This window comes from Ascidia mentula, chromosome 4, assembly GCF_947561715.1.
Source record: "Ascidia mentula chromosome 4, kaAscMent1.1, whole genome shotgun sequence".
Classification (NCBI taxonomy): domain Eukaryota; kingdom Metazoa; phylum Chordata; class Ascidiacea; order Phlebobranchia; family Ascidiidae; genus Ascidia; species Ascidia mentula.
In genome coordinates, this window is record NC_138569.1 from 19,857,017 (window position 1) to 19,871,133 (window position 14,117).

The window sequence follows — 14,117 nt, forward strand, 5'->3', positions numbered from 1 at the left end:
TCTCGAATAACAATTCGAGCCGTGCGCCCATAACAAAGCAACGAAGCGTGACGACCAAAACCGGGCAATCTTTTTTATTTTTTTTCGGGTGGATATGTTTTTTGGATATTTCTAGCATTAGAACAGATTTTTATCTGCACGAAAATTATACAAATTTTTTAAAAATAGTATTTGCTTTTCTTTCGTATTTTAGCTACTTTTGATAGGACTTCCTTTTTGGCTGCATAAATTTCTCGTCATTTAAAAATCCATGTTGTGATCAATGCGTTATTATTTTGTATTGTTGTGTGCACGATTTTTAATTTGTAGACAATTCTGTTGCAGCGACTGATTTTAGCAATATAGGTTACCCAAAGGCAGAGGGGTCGGCAACCACTGGTACGCGTACTAAGTTTGTCACGAAAGTTGATTACTTATGGCACGCCAATAGATTAAGGCTACGAGTTCATACCCCATACGTTGTCGTACGACTAGAAAGGTTAAAAAGCTCCTATCTCCGGAAATTGTACGCAAAACATTCAATACCACGAAACATTCAATTTGGAAATAATTTACTGCGCTGAAAAAAACCTATCTTGTAAACATGCAGTCGAACGATTTCAGAAACCTGTATTCAAACGTCAATAACTTGTATGCAAACATCAATAACTTGTATGCAAAAGTCAAAATTCCATTCCGAAACAATACTGAGATCTCCCACAGGGCACGAAACTGGGATTAGCAGGGAGTAAGAAATGTGATACGCTTGTATACACAACACTGTACTTGCGTGCTTTTTATGAACAAAACGATCGGCCAAAGCCTGGGGATATACGAAGGTTATGGTTGGATGTGGCTCAAAGAAATTGTAATAGCAACATAATATTGCCCTTAGGCGGTTTGAACTTGCAATTTGCATGGAATAAAAAAAACTTTAAAACGGATTTGGTGGGCCTATATAAAAAACCAAGGTGTCAACGAGATCAGCATATTAGAATGTCAAGTGATACTAGAATTGGCAGCAATGCATCTGACGGTTGTTACTGGATTGATAATGATAAAGTTTGCTATTTTGTTGGAATTTACGGCTGGTCAAGGTAAGGCTGTTTGGATATACTCAGTTCATTATACGCTTTACACAATGTAGGCTAAATGTACGTAACGTCACAGAAAAGGTTTACAAATTGAAGGCAACTGAAAAGTAATGCCATGCTTTCGCATAGCAAGGCGGGATCGCCCCACTGAGCGGGTCTTTATATTTGTCGACCACAGCTCTAATATTCTGATCATAAGGTTCACAGGCTTCGCAGCCAAGGCATTGCAGCCAAGCTGGATCAGCCACTTGAAGGCAACTGTTTAGGTTTCGTTTCGAACACCTGGAACCCTAATTGCCAAACAAACCTTTCCTGTATATTTTCATTACGCCAGTTGTAAAATGACCGGCTGTGCCGGTATAACATTGAAAAGAAACACAATCAACTTAAACATGACTTTTATTCAAGCAAACTGGAGCAACTGGGGTCAGTGGGGATCTTGCGATGTAACGTGTGGACGAGGAGGACAAACCAGGACGAGACAATGTGTTGGATCTGGAACTTGTGAAGGAGATTCAAGTGAAATAAAAACATGTCTCCACGCAACTGTTTGCCCGTAAGTTTGCCCTTTCACTCCTTTCACTCCTAAATGCTGATAATAAAAGAAAATGGACTTATCTATACATGTAGCTGCATATTGGAGAATGGACGCACATATATTAATTAGGTTCAGAAATGCGCCTAAGTAGTTCAAATGTTTTGTTTTTTAGGTGCGTCTGCTCTGGCCCAAGCTGTGTAGACGATTACCCCACATATTGCCCAACCCAGCAGTCTCACTTATGTGGCAACGACTGGTTTGATCCGTATTGCAAGAAGACGTGCAATGCATGTAGTTGTCACTGTGGTAAGTCGTGTTCTATGATTTTCCGCCTTTACTCCTGTTACGCCAAACTGGCGTCCTGTTGGAAAATTGTTGTCAACCTTGTCCTGCTTATATGTGAACCGACTGGATGGAGTTTGCATTAACACATAGGATTTTTTAAAATATCGATTGTATCCCAATATATAAGAAGTCTGACCTGCATAAAATGTAGGTAGGTTTAATAATCCGCAACACTAAGCGAGTTTGACATTCTTTGCACTTCGTACCACTAATTCAACAACATCAACCTCAGATACACAATTTGGAAGCTGTTGCAAGTCAATGAAACGTTTTCTCACTTCAACTTGTCGCTGACTCTGTATATTGTGAATTGAAGCTAAAAATTAGAAAGTATTGAGATTTTTTACACGAATGTAGCAGTTTTTTATACGACTAAACCCGAATTGTGGTAAAATACTCGTATTATTAATTTGGATTATTAAAAATTTGTATGATTTAAATGGTTACCTATATATTAATAATTGTTTAGGCACATGGTCTGATTGGTCAGCGTGGGGAAATTGCCCAGCGACGTGTGGCGATGTGCATACCAGAACCAGAACTTGTCCTATAGGTTTCACTTGCAACGGTGACACAACTCAAACTCAACGCTGTAGCCACCCCAATGGTTGTATAGGTAGGTTATCACAAATGATTAGGTGGCAAAAATACGTCAAGGTGTTTGGTTGATAACGTGTGAAGCTCAAATTTATACTTACTCAAAGAGAACCTAAATGGTTTAAATAAGGCGAAAAAACAACCGCCAGAATATTTATTAATGTTCACATGATATTAAATTACCGCTTACCGAGGTATTTCTGTCCTTCGTGTTTATGTTTCCATTTTTTTCTTAGTATATCAAATAACAAAATGTTTATGTATAAAGCCACATGGTCGTCATGGTCCTCATGGGGTTCGTGTACTGGACCATGTGGGTCCGGATCGCAGAGCAGATCCCGTACCTGTGTGGGAGGATCAAGTTGTCCAGGATCTGCCACCGAAACTCAGTCATGCGTGGTGACTTGTAGAGGTCAGTTATTTCCCAAATGATAAATTTTAGAAAGAGTCTAAGGGGTTCGTGAAAACTGTTACAAATAGGAATAAAATATTATATAACCTTGACTGTAGTGCACTTGAAACGCTGAGAAAAGTTGTTTTACAGCTTCATGTAAATTATTTTTTTGATCTCGAACCATTGTTGCTCGGGTCAACTCATGCCTATGACAGTGAACATCTTGTGTATTTTCTTGTTGGTACACGTGAAGCACTTTAACAATGTTGTTAAAACTCTTTTGAAAATGTTTAAAAATATATCATTTTAGGTGTTGGATATTGGGGACCTTGTTCACGAACATGTGGACAAGGAACAAAAAGAAAGCAAAATGTCAACGGAAGTGTGGAGTACGACGATTGTCATGACAGGCAATGCCCCCAAAGTAGGTTGTACGTTGGTTTAATTGGCCAATATCACAAATAAGATTTCGAAACTTCAAAATTTTTCTGGCGAACTTTTGACAGTCGAACTAAACAGTGGAATGAACATGGCGAATAACTGCACTTCTACGCGTTCTGCGCACGGTGTTTATCATGTGTTGTAGAAAAGTTATATGTTATAAAAACAATATTCATATTGCAATGTATATTTGTAAAGGCCAAGGAAACGTTTTCTTAGAAAGATGCTTTTATATGAGGCGTCGATACTCTGTCAATCAACATTCATGTTGCGACAATAGGAAGACTTCTTCCTGTGGAATAAGTGGTCAAAAAGGTAGAATAATCAATGGAACACAATCCGAAGCTCATCGGTGGCCATGGATGGTAATATAAAAATACAAAGTACCCCAACGTTGTTGTTCTAGCTGTTGTATTCCGATTTTCTCAACTGCATGTTTTCTTATAGGGCTGGCAGTACATATGCTGTTTTCCATCTCAAAGATTTTTTCGGGTTAAAAGGGATTTAGACACGATATCCGCTGTATCAGTAAACTCAGAATATATTCTGCTTAAAGGTGCAACTAACTTACCTGTATGATGATCTCAAAAAAATAGAAGTATTATTGTGTGGAGGAATCCTGATTTCAGACACCTGGATATTGACTGCAGCGCATTGTGTCGAGTAAGATTGTGTGACAAAAATAAGTAAGCTTGCTCGGGAAAACCTATTGATATTTTTACGGGAAAACTGCTGAAGTTGATCTGTCCACCTTTATACGCTTTATATTCTTCGCTCCCTAATTGTGAAAATTTGCAGCGGAATTCGTGAAAATTTAGTAAGCTTGAAACTAGCGGCCACTCTGAAAGAAGACAGGGTCCACAGGCAGACTAGGTCGATTAGACGAATCCAAATTCACCCTAGATACAACAGATTATCTTTGCGTAACGACATCGCACTTATACAAGTAAGTGGGGAAACATGGAAAACGTAGTTATGTGTTTGGGGCTTCGTGCAAATATGATTTTTCGACCGTAAAATGCATTAATGCAAAACCGATATGTGCCGTCAAACATGGTTTTACTCACCCATATTTTATAGTTTGACACTCCTGTTTTGATGGGTTTGTACGTACAGCCGATCTGCTTACCACAAGGAGAGGAGGCTTTGGCCGACAACATGTGTGTGGCTGCTGGATGGGGCACAAGTATAAAATTTTTGCCTTGACTAAACTCTAGTATATCAATTATTGTAATAATGAAAAGACTTTCTACCGCAATACAAATGAAATTTTAAAATTTTTTAGAATCCTATGGGGCACTCCAGACTTCCCATACTTTAATGGAGGTTGATCTTCGGATTCTTCCTGTAAGGTATTGCAATCAAGCGAAAATGCCGCCATCGAATCCATTTGTGGAAGAGACAAATATTTGTGCGGGGGCGATTCGTGGTGGGGTGGACACTTGTCAGGTGGGTATTAGTAAAATAATATAAAACTTATTTGTTGGAGACAATTAATAAAAAAAAAAGTTAGACAATAGTTTGTGGCCTTGTTGTACTTTATTAAGACTTTAATATTTACGATTTACGAAACGTCAAAAACAGCATTTTTCGGTAAAACTTTAACACAAAAACACTGCATGAGTGGCACATGTGAATTAATACTTGCGAACAGTTTTCTGCTAGATTGCTAAAAAAAAGTTTTTGCCTAGGTTGGTAAAGAATTATTTTCAACAAGAAAGAAAGAAAAATTCCTGTTATTTTGACATATGCAGGGCGACAGTGGTGGTCCTCTTATGTGCCAACGATGTTCAAACTGTGCTTGGTTTGTTGCTGGCATCACCTCGTTTGGACTCAACTGCGGTCAACCAAACCAACCTGGAGTTTACACGAAAATCTCAGCCTACGAGAATTGGATCAGTTTCGTTTCTGGCGTAGGGGAAGCCGCTCGGAAATCAGCATGTCAACAATAAACCACTTTTGTGTTTTATTGACATCGTAACCGGATTGTAAATAAACCTGCATTTAAAACAAAGTGGCATTTTTTCGTTGTCATTGTCATTGCGAACGAAAATTCTCTGTCACCTCAAAAACAACTAAACTAATGATTGATCGTCACGCCTCGTTGCCTTGTTATGGGCGCACGGCTCGAATTGTTTTTCGAGACGCGGTTGAAGAAGTTGACTTGAAAGATAAGTTGAAAACCGCAGGTGAGTGTGCAAGGTTTCCCACCGCAGTTTGTGCGACTTAATGATGTATCCGTGAATTCAGTTGCAGAAAACTTTGCGGTGATGTGTGATAATGTCGACGATAGTTAATAACACGACAAATCAAGGTTTCAACTGTATCCAATCACATCATGCTTTACAAATTTGTGTTCAATCGTCACAATTTGCGAAAAGAAATTTGCAGTGGGTCGTTTTCTTGAATTTAAACGTGGACAAAATGACACAACGTACAAACGATATCATGACAAATAAAGAAAAATCAACATTCTGAAAAAATCAGGTTTAAATCTCGCACAGGGCACAATATTCGGATAATCAGGCCTCAAGAAACGTGACACGCTTTAGTGAACACTACACAGTGCTTGCGTGTTTCCAATGGCCAAAACATCGTGTAAAGCCTGAGGACATATTAGCCAATAGTTTGCATGCTCTTTGGGCGGTTTTGCACCTGCTTCTTCCATTGAGTAGAGATAATATAATAGCAGCAACTGTTCAGCAAAATACCAAAGTGTAGGTTGGATTGACTTTTCTTGCAGGGTGTCAAATTGTTGCACCAGAATCAGCAGAAATGCATTTAACGATTGTTACTGGATTGGTAATTGTGAAATTTGCTATTTTGTTGGAAATAACGGCAGCTCAAGGTAAGACCGTTTAAACTTTCGAGGCATTTAATTTTTGTTATTCTGTTTACAATCATGAAAAATCTTTCCTGGGCAACACAAAGTCTTCTTAACCCTTTAAGATTGTCTTTGGTAATTCCTTTGTTATGGGCGTAACGTTATAGTCAACGCTTTGAGGGCGAATTTGGTCAAAAGTTACCCTAATTCCTCAACTACCAAGAACTTTGCGGGTTGCGCCTGGTTTGGGTACGCAATGGTTGACGGAGATCATATTCATCACAAAGCGGAAGTCTTGCTCGGCTAGTTGTTCGTTGTAAGTGCCACTACAGCTGCACTGATGATACCAGCTGGTAAAAACTGTGGCCCTGTCTGCAGTCCTTTGTAAAACAGTTTTTGTGCTGGTTATTTCAGTAAGCCAGTAGTACCGCTGTTGAAACGTTAAAACCTGATCGGGATTCGTGCCCAGTACATCCTGGATTCATATCCCGGTGTGGTAAAAAAAAAACAAAAAAAAAACACCGCGGAAACACTGGCTGTTACTTGTTATAAGTTTTAACAACTTTTTACTTCAGCAAACTGGAGCAACTGGGGAGAGTGGGGATCTTGCAATGTAACGTGTGGACGAGGAGGGCAAACCAGGACGAGACAATGTGTTGGATCTGGAACTTGTGAAGGAGATTCAAGTGAAATAAAAACATGTCTCCATGCCTCTGTTTGCCCGTAAGTTTGCCCTTGTACGCCTAATCTAGTGTATGCTGATAATCAAAGAAAGTTAGTTGATTCTTTTTAGTTTCAGAAGAACGTATCACATTACTCTGCAAATGTAAAGGAAACATTTTTTTTGCTTTATAGGTGCGTATGTGCAGAATGTGCGGATAATTTTCCAATCAAGTGTCCTCTCCAGACTCAATATTGTGGCATCAACTGGTTTGCGTCGTATTGCAAGAAGACATGCAATATTTGCAGTTGCAATTGTGGTAAGTCACGCTTTGAAAGTTTTTATAATGGGTTTATTTGGTAAAATTTCATGCATTTATACACAAATACTCTCACACAATCATACACAACACTTAAATTTAAGTTCTAAGATCATTTTAACGAAGTTATGCTTTGTTAAAGCATTTGTTTCGTACGGAGCAAGAGCCCGAAATTTCCAGTATGCTGATGTAGATTATAAACTAAAAATTGAAATAAAAGAACTTGAACTGAAGGCTTGACATGTTTGTTTTATTAATATTGAGGTTCCTGGTCAGACTGGTTGGCGTGGGGAAGTTGCCAAGCAACGTGTGGAAATGGAATGCAAGCCAGAATAAGAACATGTCTGGCAGGTACAACGTGTAACGGACCCGCAAGCGATTCTCGATCCTGCTACAGCCTTCATGCCTGCCAAGGTATTCTATAATTGAAAAAAGTTAGGCCTGTATTTGTTTTAATTTGTGAAACCACAAAATTATGGATTTGTTTGTGGTTTAAACGATATTAACCATAGTGTCCACCAACAATTTGAGGGACCTCTTGGCTTAATATTTCAGCGACGCCTCGCAGCCGGTTGTGGTTATTTTAACCACAGATTACATACCGTTCGGTAAGTTCCGACCGCAGATCCTTGCAGTGCTTTTGCGCGATTGGGTATGAGGCAAAGTTGTTTAATTGCAAAGCAATGTTTTCAGCAAAGGTGTGGAAGCGCACAGATGTGTGAATGATTTATTGAAATGTTTAGGAATATCCGTTAGCACCTGAAAGCTTTTGGGCTAATACCTGCATTTTTATATGTTTATTACTTTCACATGTAATACAATAATGATGGAGATGTTTGTTTGCTTAAAATATAAAAATAGTACTCGAGATATTGCGGTGGATTTCATTTAAGTGCAATTCAAACAACTGTTGCATTATTCGTATCCGAACTGGACAAAAACAAACTTGCCTGAGTAAAATTTAAACGATAATTCTTTAGAGTGGGTGCAGTGGGGCGAGTGGAGTAACTGTGGCAGAACGTGTGGTAACGGATCAAAATCACGAACTAGAATCTGCAACAACGGTCCATGCGTAGGTTCTAACACCGAGACAATGACATGCAATACCCACGACTGTCCATGTAAGTCAACGTGCATAGGCCTGATTCATGTTTTCCTTAGAATCATGATTAGTTTTCATATCGAGTCATTGAAACGATTTTAAACATCTTGTAAGACATAAAAAAAACTGTGATACCCTGTGACGTTCGTGTTATTTGCATACGCTTTATTGTTGTAATTACAAAAGTCACCAAAGCACCAAAGTCACCAGAGAAAATACATGAAGGGAAATATTCTCTCAATTCGTGTTTAGGTCGTTACGGTTTACAAATAAAAAAACTACACGTTTGATATTCTCGCGTGGTCTGGACAAACCGGGTTTATGAGTTGTGAGTCAAAAGTAGGTCGAAAATCTGCATTTTGTCTCAGTATTTCATTGTCCAGCACCGTGCTTTCTCTATGAGCAAACGCAGCATCAAATGCCCACTCTCTGTTGTTTGTTTATAGCTGCTAGCAATTATAGCTTCTCCATATTGAACTATTGTTGAAAATAACTTTGTAGCTTGGACGGAATGGGGCCCCTGGGGAAACTGCAACAAAACGTGTGGGGAAGGAGAAAGAACACGAAGCAGAACTTGTATGAATGGACCATGCGATACCGGATCCGATACTCATACCGAATCTTGCAATGATGGCATGTGTCCTGGTAAGACTATTGCAAAAGTATATTCTGGGAAAGCTACTTTAGTGTTGAAAGACATGCGATATTTCTACTCAGTAAATGGAACCTGGGGTCCTTGTTCACGAACATGCGGACATGGAACAAGAATAAAACGAAATGCAAACGGTAGTGTGGAATACGACGATTGTCATGTCAGACCATGTCCACGACGTAAGTAACTACAATAATAATGGAAAACTTAAAATTCCAATCCTTTATAATAATATTGATTGTGCCAATGAAGAGACTGCGCCATACTGTTGTCAGCATTTTCATTTTTCATGCGAAAAACGTTTCGGCAAGCACTTATGCCATCATCGGATGTCGGATATGAGAGTGTAGTAAAAGCAAGAAACAATGTTTTGTGGCCTGCAATTGGCAAACGGTCGCCCAGAGGTGGTGTGATGAAAAAAACATTTGGCCCGTTGCGTTGATGTCAACACGAATGTCGCCAACAAACGTTCCGTAATCTCCTTGTACATGTATTGACATTACGCATGATTGTCCATAAAAATATCTGTCAATCGTAACTGCATCCTGGTCCTCAGCTAATACGACTGAGTAATACTTTTCTCGTAGGTCGAGATGTTTTGAACGTGAATTCTACTAGTGCCGGTCAAACCATATGCAAAGTTTTGCGGTCCAGAGAATCTGGTTTTTTTTTATTATTATTTCAGAATTGTCGTCGAGATCACCAATAAGTGACTTAAAAACTTGTCATATGTACATGCGACACATGCAAAATCGGCACAATCTACCACGAAAAATACAGTCGCTACAATATTTGATAATTTTTAAAATAATTCAGGGAGATGCATTCCTCCACTGATGCGACGATATTCTGTAAACCAACATTCGTGTTGTGACGCTCAAAACATTTCTTTTTGTGGAGTGAGTTCAAACCGTGGAAGAATAATCAATGGAACACAATCCAAAAATCGGCAATGGCCATGGATGGTATGGATGCAAATGTTATAATTTATCAAATCATATTCCAGGATTTATATTTAATCTGTTAACGTTGTGAACCTCGCAACATCCACTCGTGGCATTTCGTCTCAACTGAAAAGTGTTATCAAGCGGATATCCGCAGGGTGACACTTGTATTAAAAGACGTGGTCCAAATTTCTATATCGTGCTTTAAAGGTGCATCTGATATTCCCGATTAGTCAAAAATTTATGTGTGGAGGAATTCTGATCTCAGACTCCTGGGTGTTGACTGCAGCACATTGTGTCGAGTAAGAATGTTTCGTTAAAAAGTTAGTGGCAGAAATAAACAAGACTTGTTGGCCATAAAAACGCAAAAACAGACTTGACATTGGAGTCTTTGCATCCTCAAATGCGGTTGAACGCGCACGTACTAACTAATATTGCGATTATTAATCGCTTTTTACAGCAACTCCGCATCTGTTATCATCGCAAGATTTGGGGCTCTCCTAAAGGTTAGGTTGGTCTACACAAGCATAATTCACCCACTGTACAACAGTACATCTTTCCTCAACGATGTCGCTCTTTTACAAGTAAGTGCAAAAAACATTTCTATCAAAAAAATGTTAAAAATAAATCATAAAGGAAAAAAAATCGTTTTGGTTGAAGAACTGAAGTTGGAATTTCAAAAACACTAAGAAATGCATGGATGCAGAACAACAAGATGTCATTTTAGATTTGTACTGAATGCTATTGCCTTTTAGCTTGACATTCCAGTCTTCATTGATTCGTACGTTCGGCCGGTCTGTTTACCACAAGGCGAGGAGGCTTTAACTGACAACATGTGTGTGGCTGCTGGATGGGGTACTGGGGAAGTATCAATTGTAGTTAACAGCTGGAAACGCTGCTTATCATATTGCACCTACTTAATGTTTTACAAAATGTCTATTCAGTGAATACTATTTTATTTAATTTGTATAATTTTATCAACTTAGCCTGTGAACCTAAATGAACGCGATACGATAGCTGTGATCGCCAAATAAGCCAAGGCGCCGTTGATGCTCACATTTTGAATTATGGTAGCCCCTGGATCACTTCAAACTTCCTACACCTTGATGGAGGTTGATCTTCGGATTCTTCCTGTGAGTTATTGCAATCAAGCGAAAATGCCGCCATCGAATCCATTTGTGGAAGAGACAAATATTTGTGCGGGGGCGATTCGTGGTGGGGTGGACACTTGTCAGGTGGGTATTAGTAAAATAATATAAAACTTATTTGTTGGAGACAATTAATAAAAAAAAACAGTTAGACAATAGTTTGTGGCCTTGTTGTACTTTATTAAGACTTTAATATTTACGATTTACGAAACGTCAAAAACAGCATTTTTCGGTAAAACTTTAACACAAAAACACTGCATGAGTGGCACATGTGAATTAATACTTGCGAACAGTTTTCTGCTAGATTGCTAAAAAAAAGTTTTTGCCTAGGTTGGTAAAGAATTATTTTCAACAAGAAAGAAAGAAAAAATCCTGTTATTTTGACATATGCAGGGCGACAGTGGTGGTCCTGTTATGTGCCAACGATGTTCAAACTGTGCTTGGTTTGTTGCTGGCATCACCTCGTTTGGACTCAACTGCGGTCAACCAAACCAACCTGGAGTTTACACGAAAATCTCAGCCTACGAGAATTGGATCAGATTCGTTTCTGGTGTAGGAGAAGCCGCTCGGAAATCAGCATGTCAACAATAAACCACTTTTGTGTTTTATTGACATCGTAACCGGATTGTAAATAAACCTGCATTTAAAACAAAGTGGCATTTTTTCGTTGTCATAGTCATTGCGAACGAAAATTCTCTGTCACCTCAAAAACAACTAAACTAATGATTGATCGTCACGCCTCGTTGCCTTGTTATGGGCGCACGGCTCGAATTGTTTTTCGAGACGCGGTTGAAGAAGTTGACTTGAAAGATAAGTTGAAAACCGCAGGTGAGTGTGCAAGGTTTCCCACCGCAGTTTGTGCGACTTAATGATGTATCCGTGAATTCAGTTGCAGAAAACTTTGCGGTGATGTGTGATAAATGTCGACGATAGTTAATAACACGACAAATCAAGGTTTCAACTGTATCCAATCACATCATGCTTTACAAATTTGTGTTCAATCGTCACAATTTGCGAAAAGAAATTTGCAGTGGGTCGTTTTCTTGAATTTAAACGTGGACAAAATGACGCAACGTACAAACGATATCATGACAAATAAAGAAAAATCAACATTCTGAAAAAATCAGGTTTAAATCTCGCACAGGGCACAATATTCGGATAATCAGGCCTCAAGAAACGTGACACGCTTTAGTGAACACTGCACAGTGCTTGCTTGTTTCCAATGGCCAAAACATCGTGTAAAGCCTGAGGACATATTAGCCAATAGTTTGCATGCTCTTTGGGCGGTTTTGCACCTGCTTCTTCCATTGAGTAGAGATAATATAATAGCAGCAACTGTTCAGCAAAATACCAAAGTGTAGGTTGGATTGACTTTTCTTGCAGGGTGTCAAATTGTTGCACCAGAATCAGCAGAAATGCATTTAACGATTGTTACTGGATTGGTAATTGTGAAATTTGCTATTTTGTTGGAAATAACGGCAGCTCAAGGTAAGACCGTTTAAACTTTCGAGGCATTTAATTTTTGTTATTCTGTTTACAATCATGAAAAATCTTTCCTGGGCAACACAAAGTCTTCTTAACCCTTTAAGATTGTCTTTGGTAATTCCTTTGTTATGGGCGTAACGTTATAGTCAACGTTTTGAGGGCGAATTTGGTCAAAAGTTACCCTAATTCCTCAACTACCAAGAACTTTGCGGGTTGCGCCTGGTTTGGGTACGCAATGGTTGACGGAGATCATATTCATCACAAAGCGGAAGTCTTGCTCGGCTAGTTGTTCGTTGTAAGTGCCACTACAGCTGCACTGATGCTACCAGCTGGTAAAAACTGTGGCCCTGTCTGCAGTCCTTTGTAAAACAGTTTTTGTGCTGGTTATTTCAGTAAGCCAGTAGTACCGCTGTTGAAACGTTAAAACCTGATCGGGATTCGTGCCCAGTACATCCTGGATTCATATCCCGGTGTGGTAAAAAAAAAACAAAAAAAAAACACCGCGGAAACACTGGCTGTTACTTGTTATAAGTTTTAACAACTTTTTACTTCAGCAAACTGGAGCAACTGGGGAGAGTGGGGATCTTGCAATGTAACGTGTGGACGAGGAGGGCAAACCAGGACGAGACAATGTGTTGGATCTGGAACTTGTGAAGGAGATTCAAGTGAAATAAAAACATGTCTCCATGCCTCTGTTTGCCCGTAAGTTTGCCCTTGCACGCCTAATCTAGTGTATGCTGATAATCAAACAAAGTTAGTTGATTCTTTTTAGTTTCAGAAGAACGTATCACATTACTCTGCAAATGTAAAGGAAACATTTTTTTTGCTTTATAGGTGCGTATGTGCAGAATGTGCGGATAATTTTCCAATCAAGTGTCCTCTCCAGACTCAATATTGTGGCATCAACTGGTTTGCGTCGTATTGCAAGAAGACATGCAATATTTGCAGTTGCAATTGTGGTAAGTCACGCTTTGAAAGTTTTTATAATGGGTTTATTTGGTAAAATTTCATGCATTTATACACAAATACTCTCACACAATCATACACAACACTTAAATTTAAGTTCTAAGATCATTTTAACGAAGTTATGCTTTGTTAAAGCATTTGTTTCGTACGGAGCAAGAGCCCGAAATTTCCAGTATGCTGATGTAGATTATAAACTAAAAATTGAAATAAAAGAACTTGAACTGAAGGCTTGACATGTTTGTTTTATTAATATTGAGGTTCCTGGTCAGACTGGTTGGCGTGGGGAAGTTGCCAAGCAACGTGTGGAAATGGAATGCAAGCCAGAATAAGAACATGTCTGGCAGGTACAACGTGTAACGGACCCGCAAGCGATTCTCGATCCTGCTACAGCCTTCATGCCTGCCCAGGTATTCTATAATTGAAAAAAGTTAGGCCTGTATTTGTTTTAATTTGTGAAACCACAAAATTATGGATTTGTTTGTGGTTTAAACGATGTTAACCATAGTGTCCACCAACAATTTGAGGGACCTCTTGGCTTAATATTTCAGCGACGCCTCGCAGCCGGTTGTGGTTATTTTAACCACAGATTACATACCGTTCGGTAAGTTCCGACCGCAGATCCTTGCAG

The 14,117-nt window shown here is 39.1% G+C and overlaps 2 protein-coding genes across 4 annotated transcripts; both read left to right on the forward strand.

The window, feature by feature from the left end:
- Nucleotides 1–1,003: 1,003 nt before the first annotated feature.
- Nucleotides 1,004–5,340, forward strand: LOC145898268 (uncharacterized). Its single transcript, XM_082986699.1, has 12 exons — nt 1,004–1,076; nt 1,482–1,629; nt 1,784–1,917; nt 2,426–2,572; nt 2,822–2,965; nt 3,258–3,371; nt 3,608–3,753; nt 3,945–4,051; nt 4,187–4,334; nt 4,469–4,574; nt 4,674–4,837; nt 5,143–5,340. Exons 1-12 carry the CDS (start codon nt 1,004–1,006, stop codon nt 5,338–5,340), a joined length of 1,629 nt encoding a protein of 542 aa, XP_082842825.1.
- A 729-nt stretch (nt 5,341–6,069) lies between these two features.
- LOC145899263 (uncharacterized) lies at nt 6,070–11,691 on the forward strand. Of its 3 annotated transcripts, none has more exons than XM_082987995.1 (13): nt 6,070–6,236; nt 6,788–6,935; nt 7,068–7,192; nt 7,457–7,606; nt 8,173–8,313; nt 8,796–8,939; nt 9,012–9,125; nt 9,763–9,911; nt 10,101–10,192; nt 10,351–10,474; nt 10,646–10,745; nt 10,965–11,125; nt 11,432–11,691. In XM_082987995.1, exons 1-13 carry the CDS (start codon nt 6,164–6,166, stop codon nt 11,627–11,629), a joined length of 1,719 nt encoding a protein of 572 aa, XP_082844121.1. In that variant the 5' UTR covers nt 6,070–6,163; the 3' UTR covers nt 11,630–11,691. The 3 variants fall into 3 exon arrangements, with proteins under 3 accessions (XP_082844121.1, XP_082844122.1, XP_082844123.1); XM_082987996.1 differs by having other exon boundaries at nt 7,469–7,606; XM_082987997.1 differs by lacking the exon at nt 8,173–8,313.
- Nucleotides 11,692–14,117: the final 2,426 nt, after the last annotated feature.

Bases quoted from the DNA above. Each gene is read 5' to 3' on its own strand.
- LOC145898268 (XM_082986699.1), top strand. From the start codon at position 1,004: ATGCATCTGACGGTTGTTACTGGATTGATAATGATAAAGTTTGCTATT. The intron at 4,575-4,673 runs GTATAAAATTTT...AAAATTTTTTAG, and splicing joins GGCTGCTGGATGGGGCACAA to AATCCTATGGGGCACTCCAG. The intron at 4,838-5,142 runs GTGGGTATTAGT...TGACATATGCAG, and splicing joins GTGGGGTGGACACTTGTCAG to GGCGACAGTGGTGGTCCTCT.
- LOC145899263 (XM_082987995.1), top strand. From the start codon at position 6,164: ATGCATTTAACGATTGTTACTGGATTGGTAATTGTGAAATTTGCTATT. The intron at 6,936-7,067 runs GTAAGTTTGCCC...TTTGCTTTATAG, and splicing joins CTCCATGCCTCTGTTTGCCC to GTGCGTATGTGCAGAATGTG. The intron at 10,746-10,964 runs GTACTGGGGAAG...GAATTATGGTAG, and splicing joins GTGTGTGGCTGCTGGATGGG to CCCCTGGATCACTTCAAACT.